Genomic DNA, 7,500 nt, shown 5'->3' with positions numbered 1-7,500 from the left:
CTCATATGAAGTTTACAGAGTCAAAGGCCCCTCATTTGTCATTCGTGTTCCACATCCTGATTCTTTTAAAACGATGTAAGAGATGGAAGGTGTCATTTAAGAGATGAAAAAGAATTCAAAGAATTTTCAATTAACGGATTGTGAACGCTTACAAATCATTAGCGTCATCATTAACATGCCTATCCAACGCTCACAGCTAAGTGCATGTTTACGTTACCTACTCCGTGTAATTAAAAGATTATTATTTAAATGGGTCTCCTCTCACTAAACCGAAAAAAGAAGCAATAAGTACATTTTCTGGTATAGAAAAGGTTTGTTTCTGAACCCAGGACAGAGACAGTAATCTGGGGGGTTTGGTTATCATATTCCAAACAATTAGTGACGACTTTCCCCCTTCTAATCAATAGTAACTTACTTAGCATTTTGTCTCAGGGGTATGTATAGTTTAATGAAAAATAACACAAATAAGAGTGCATTTGAAGGACTTTATGATCTTTCTGTTTTTATAGGAGTTACACATGTAACTGCACCTTGTCCTCGTCTTGCATTGCACTAAAGAAGTGCAGAGCCTCTTGAAGTCTAGGTCCTACGCAACCTCAACCCTTGTGCAGGCATGGCCATTAAGAGCTAGCAGCTAGCAGTATGAGCAGGGAGGAGCATTGGCAGTTGAAGCATTAAGGTATACATAGACAAGCTGCCTTCTATGGAAGGCTATGTAAAGTGACTTGATGAGTAAGTTAGCGACCAGTTTTCAATGCTTCTTGGTTGCATTCAGACCTTTTCAAATGGCAGACCGGGGGTTCAGTGTAAATGGGACAACAGGGTTTTTAATTTCAATTAAAATTAAAGTGAATTTAGTTTTTAATATTCAATTCAATTTAATTTGTATAGCGCCATAACAATACAATTGCCTCTAGGTGCTTTGTATATGGGATGATTGATTCGTTTTTTAATATTATCTGTTTATTACTGTGTACAATCAGAGACATCAGCCATTTCATAACTTCAGCGAGAGGTCTTAGAGTACCGCAGGGTCCACTGTCTCAGCCTTAAGATGGAGGGGGAAGCCTGTGAGAGTGGATCTGAGATCGGAGCCTCCTGCTTCTCCCAGTCTCTTGATGTGATGTCATCAGTAAGTGCCACTCTATGTCATGTGACTCAGTAGGTTGAACGTGATGCATACTATGCTGCTGCACAGTGAGAGTATAAGTCTATGAAATGTATACCTTGGCATACAAGCATAAATACGTTTATGAATGGTCATTGTTGCTGGTACTGTGGGAAACTGCCAACAGGTTGAAGACAATTATATGTAAACTGTGCAAGGCACGTGCAGTGAATTATTTTCTTCTCACCTAAACTTTGGTCAGACATGGGGCCCTCCAAAGTTAAGCGACACAACTCGACCGGCTACAGGATACTCACGGCTACAGGATACAGTCAGTGCAACCTGAAACAAACAACCTTTCCATGAATTCAACAGCCATGTTTTTCCTCAGCAGCGGGGCCCTCTGTTTTCCTGCATTTTCTTAATCAAAGACGCTCATTGCGCCTGCCAAGAGAAACACCTTACGAAAAAGGAGCTGCCAAGCACTGATTTCCCATGGTACAGCTGTTGCCAGTTGGTGGCTATCAGAGACAAACAAGCCTCTAGCTGATTGGCTGGTGATGTGACTGGCTGCTGGTTGAGCCAATGAGGTGAGGTAATGGACTGCACAGCTGTTCCTTCTCATGTGTCCTGGCTAGAAGGGGCCAGTCTCTCTCTCTCTCTCTCTCTCTCTCTCACACACAAACTCACACTCTCTCTCACACAAACTCGCACTCTCTCTCACACACACACACACACACACACACACACACACACACACACACACACACACACACACACACACACACACACACACACACACACACACACACACACACACACACACACACACACACACACACACTCTACAGATACGATCAGATTGTGAGAGCAATTAGCTCTCTAAACAGGAGTTTCCTGAGGAATGTGTTACTGACAAGTTCCAGAGAATGCAATGAGGAGAGATGTCTATCTAAAGAAACACCCAAATACACACACACACAAACACACACACAAATGCACAAACATATACACACACACACACGCAAACGCAGACACAGACACACACAGACACACGCAAAAACACACACACAAACAAACACAAACACACCAAAAACAAAACAATACAGCGACCGCAACATACACATGAGCTAGGTAAGAGAGAAAAACACCAGGCCAATGTTCAAGATCAAAGATTATTTTAATGTGTACATCTACACACACACACACACACACACACACACACACACACACACACACAAACACACACACAAACACACACACAACCACACACAGCCACACACCCCACACACACACAAGAAATGATTCCATCAAGTTGAATTTCATGCGCGTTTTATTGAACAGTAATATAAAATACTTCCATAGTTGCAAGTGCATGCGTCATCTGCCAACAGTTTCAAAGTTAAATGACAAAAGCAAGGCTTTCTGTTGTGTAGTGAATTACTTGGGCACTGAAGCAGTTGGTTCAAAAAGATTGAATGGAGTTTCAGATTTCTCTTCAAATTCATTATTTGTAGCTTCGCTCTGCAGTGGCACACAAAGCAAGGTAACAAATATAATAATAATAATAATAATAGTAATAGTAATAATAATAGTAATAATTTTTATGACTCTGTGTGGCACGTTTACAAAACCGAAGAACAAAAATCCCTAAAAATGTGTATGACACTGACAGTTGTCATGCAGTTTGACATTTCACATGGAACCACAAACCTACCATTTCACAGGAGGCGCTAGACATGCTGACTCGGACTACGTGTGCACTTACAAGCGTTAGGTTTTTAAAAAGACCATGATTCCTCCTCCGCCTTAAATAGTTCCGATGCTTTACGTTACAAAAAAGAAGGATTTCAAGGCATAAAGCATTTCCCCCCCATTCGTAATATAAAGATGGCGGTAGAGTTGTCCAGTATACTTCCACAAAGCGCACTACATTTCAAAATGGCTGTCAGAAGCCAAAGAACTTGAATTCAGGTCTATTTCTGTTATTTTCTTTTTTTATAAAACATGCATAGGCTGGTACTTCAGTTACTTAGGTCATTTTTTTTTTTTTACAGAATATAGATGCTTTATATATTTTTTGTTCGCAATACTTAAAAAGAAAATTTAACACTCACAGAATTCCAGCAAGCCACGATAAATCTATTCCCGCCCCAAAAAAACAAACAAACAACAAAACAAAAAACATATTTGCAAATGATAGATAAACGTTAAATGTAAATTCCAGTTATTAAATTCCAAGAAAATAGGTATTCATAACCAAGTTCAAAACCATGATCAACAGCCATTATACAGAAAGTCGGGTCAAAGCGCACACACTCAAATAATCCTGAGGTAAGCATAATCTGTACAAAACCATAAAACGTCCCATTTTTGGCATTTAACAATGTTGCAACATTCTTTTAAGACTGCCTAATTTATTTCAGAGCTAGTTTTATAAGAGTAGCAAAAAACGTTATCAATAAATAGTCCTTATTTAGTTTGTACACCCTTTATATGTTAAAAACATTTTTTTTTCATGTTTTGTCCATTTTTAGTGCTGTATTTTTGTAAACGAACAATAGTTAGTAAGTTACACAAAATTTCCATGTCCAGTATCTCAGTGAAGGCCATCTGTAAAAACCTGCCCGACAGCAGCCGCTTCTGGCGTGCATCCGGTTCAGAGCGGGCCCAGATCGAGCAAGGTCAGCGCCAGACAAGAACCGGGTCTGCGCCAGAGGCGGCTACTAACCAGATTCCCAGTTAAGATCTCCATCAACCTCGCGACTCAGCCCATGCACCGTCACCAAACCCCTACCTCCCCACCCTGACCGCTTGGAAAAGAGTGAACCAGCGATGACTTTTTTTTTTAATGGTTTCTACAAGCAATATAGTTTTTTTTCTCCTTTTTTTGTAGTTGATGTATTTTAAAGGCATATTCAAAGACTTGAAAGTGACGCATCACCCCTGCATTTTTTTTGTTGTTGCCGTTTTCATTATTTTTTTCTCTCATTTTATTTAATGCTCTTTCCCATGCTTTTCATGCCTCTCTTTCCAAACCCTCCTGTCCCAAGTACCCAGCACCCCTCCGGCCCCCCCAAACCCCCCCCACCAACACCAGGGAGAGAAGCGATGAAGGGGGTGGTGTGGGGTGAGGGGGCATCCTGCCGCGATACGCCAAACTCCAGTGGCTCTCTAGCTCCCCCTGTCGCGTTTCACTGGATGTTGCTGCTGCTGCTGCTGCCCTTGCTCTCTGTGCCGTTGGTCTCAGACGACAGCGCCTTGTTGAGCGAGTTGAGGCTTTCGTTGGATGGCAGGGTGTCACGGCGCGGGGGCATTCGCTCGTTGATGCGGTCCAATCCCTTAGCCTCCGCGAAGCTCGAGATCTTATGCTGAGGAGAGAAGCCCTTGATGGCTGGATAGTGACAGTGGAGAGACAGAAAGAGAGAGAGAGAGAGGAAGAGAGAGAAAGAGAGAGAGAGAGAGAGAGTTGAGTTATTAGAATGGATGACTTTTAGCTTGAGTGTCTTATTAGCGACATTTCTTAAATAACTTTCTGGTACCAATAAAAACCAACACCAATGACTTCAAGTGTGGTTGTGACACACCAGATGTAGGACAGTAACATAATTTACATCACTGTCATCGCTGAACAACAAACATACGTCTGACTTCCTGGTTGTCAGGGTTTAAGGCATTAAAAACTTGCATTAATTAATAATGCTTGTTGTGAAATGCTTACGGGTAATGTAAAACAAGGACGATACCCACACAATTCACCATCATGTCACAACTAACGGGGGACTGACTCACATGTAAGACAAGGACGATACCCACACAATTCACTATCATTTCACAACTTTATACAGTGGCGGATGGAGAACTGCTACTGCCCTACTGAAGCAGTGCAGAAAGTACAGGTCCTGGAGGATTATGAAGAAATGGGGTTTTCACTGTGAGGCAGGATTGCAATCATGGACTCCTGATGCCGGGAGGCCCAGAGAAAACCACATGACCCTGTAACCCTCCAAGCCCTGTTCTTTCTCATCTACTTTCCGAGACATTCACTACAGGAGTCTTAACTACAATTAACGAACATAAAACAAAAAGAAGTGAAACACATACTGTTGCCCACGGATATGTAGCACTTGGAAAATTAAAAACGTACTACCACACAAGGGGACTAAGCCATTATATAGGAATACAACAGTACTTGGTGCTAACCACTTGTTACACCTGTTTTCAACATGCAGCAATCTAGTGAAATTTGACGGGGATCGGGAGAGTGTTATTACAGGAATTTTGGAAGGAGCTGGGTGATGATAAGGGATACCCCTGGCCATATATTGGGAAGCCATTTTGTGGCCCGAATTGACTTGATAGTGGGAGTGAAGGTCCTTTTTGGTGAGGCTGAAGTTGCTGCATAGCACAGGTCGGATACAGGTTATTAGCAGCATCACAGAGAGCAGGGAAAACACACACCACACGAAGCAGGGGCCACAGAACCAACATGGAGAAAAACACAACAAAACAAACAGACCAACAAATAAAGACGGATCTCTAGAGGGGTAAAGGCACCATTTCTGGCTCGGGAGGAATTGACCAGAAGTGCAGAGAGTAAACAGTGGCAAGCCCCACCGCTACTTGGCAGACAGTTGAGATTATTCTTGCTGCGTGTTTTGCGCTCAGCTTGAGTTTTCTTTGGCGGCTTGGTTGCACCATGGCTGTTTGTTTGGAATGCTTCAACAATAGAGATTGGATACTCTTAAAGTAACACTATGGAGTTTCTGGAGCTGCCAGGTAGGGGGCTACTTTTTGCAGGACTATTCATTAACTTATTTGCTGTCTTGCTTTGTCTTGTGTTACACCTGCTTGATGTTTGACTGTATTAGGAAACAACGTTTTAACGCTATGATGCTAGTAATAAGTGCTCTCGCGTCGGCTTCCTTGTAATGTTATTCTGATAGCTATAGCAACTTTCCTAACACAGTCAAACATCAAGGAAGTGCAACACAAGACATAAGAAGACAGCAAATAAGTTACTGAATAGTCCAGCAGAAAGTAGCCCCCTACCTGGCGGCTCCAGAAACTCCATAGTGTTACTTTAACAAGACCCTCAATGTGTGCAAAAACAAAAGCTCAACTGCACCATCTTACTGCTTTAAAGGGGAACAACTACCCAGATCTCTTTATCTCTGAAGAGCACCTTTGCCTTGTGCAATGATGTGGAGAGAAAACATAGCGAATAGCAACAGACCCTGGCCTTTATTCAGCTCTGATTGGTTCCAGGCTCTCTGAGGCTTTGTGACATCACAGACCTGAGAGAATCATACAGCTATCTCAAAAGCTGATTGCAAGACCAACATTGCAAGATTTGCAGAAGCAGGAGCAATACTTCCCAGACTGTAAAAGCAGTAGCTGGTAGCCAATCTGTGAGGTAGTTTAAAATATGAGGTAGAATGTCGGACTCCCATTCGGTCCCAATCTAAGCATGTTCCCCTTTAAACCAAACATGGTTTTCATGTTCATGGTTGTAATACCATTTCATTACATCTTTACTTAGTGTTTCTTAGTGCATTTTGTTTTGGAGGGGGTTGGGGGGGGGGGGGGGGGCTAATGTCACATAGCATAACTGTAAAACCCAAACACCCAACACACTCGATACACACTACAGAGGAACAAAATAAATGGATAAAAGAATTGACTGAAGGGACACCCTTGTCTACTGTGAAGAGAGCAACAGAGAGGACACCCAAGCCATTTACCTTCTTCAGACTCTATGGCCTCAATAGTAGCTGAAGAGAAGAAGAGGACGGGGGGAGGGGAGGGGGGGGGAGGGAGGTGTGCAAAACGAATGAAAGAGGGGAGCAAAGAAGTCATCAGTTTTTGGCCCCGGAAACAAGTCAATGATTAGCAAGACAGACAGACAGAGACAGACGGACAGGATAGAGAGAGACAGAGAGAGAGACAGAGAGAGTGATAGAGAGACAGAGAAAAAGAGAGCGATGAAGAAGTAGACAGTGCAAACTGTGTGTGTGTGTGTGTGTGTGTGTGTGGGTGTGCAATACAGTCTGGTACATGCCCTGTGAAACAGGATCCCTTCATTGTTATGGATATTCCAAGGGAATAGTACGGATATTATTCCCATTTGTTCCCAAATTCAGGAATATCTCAGTAATAATAACCTAAGAATAACCTCTCTGCACATGTCACGGACACAGTCGCACGTTCGCGGCCAGCACTCTCGCCACAGGGTTAGTTACGAACAGGTCCAAGGTGACAAGAGTCTGAATTAAACCCTAGACAGTTGTAGTTGCTTAGGTAGGTTGGCTTTGTATGCCTTGTCACATCTTCTTGTGCTATGTGTAGCAGGGAGGGTCTGGGGGGTTGTGACAACATTGCGGTCGTTCTAA

At 42.7% G+C, this 7,500-nt stretch overlaps 1 protein-coding gene across 1 annotated transcript in view; it reads right to left on the bottom strand.

Moving 5' to 3' along the window:
- Window positions 1–2,404: 2,404 nt before the first annotated feature.
- LOC308382288 (protein phosphatase 3 catalytic subunit alpha-like) overlaps window positions 2,405–7,500 on the bottom strand; it is an 89,873-nt gene continuing 84,777 nt past the window's right edge. Inside the window, exon 13 of the mRNA XM_080860000.1 lies at window positions 2,405–4,502. Coding sequence (XP_080716126.1) covers window positions 4,303–4,502 — 200 coding nt within the window. The 3' untranslated portion in view covers window positions 2,405–4,302. The remainder of the gene's footprint in view (window positions 4,503–7,500) is intronic.

Source organism: Sprattus sprattus (genome assembly GCF_963457725.1).
Source record: "Sprattus sprattus genome assembly, chromosome: 21".
Classification (NCBI taxonomy): domain Eukaryota; kingdom Metazoa; phylum Chordata; class Actinopteri; order Clupeiformes; family Clupeidae; genus Sprattus; species Sprattus sprattus.
This window is presented reverse-complemented; position numbering and strand designations above follow the sequence as displayed.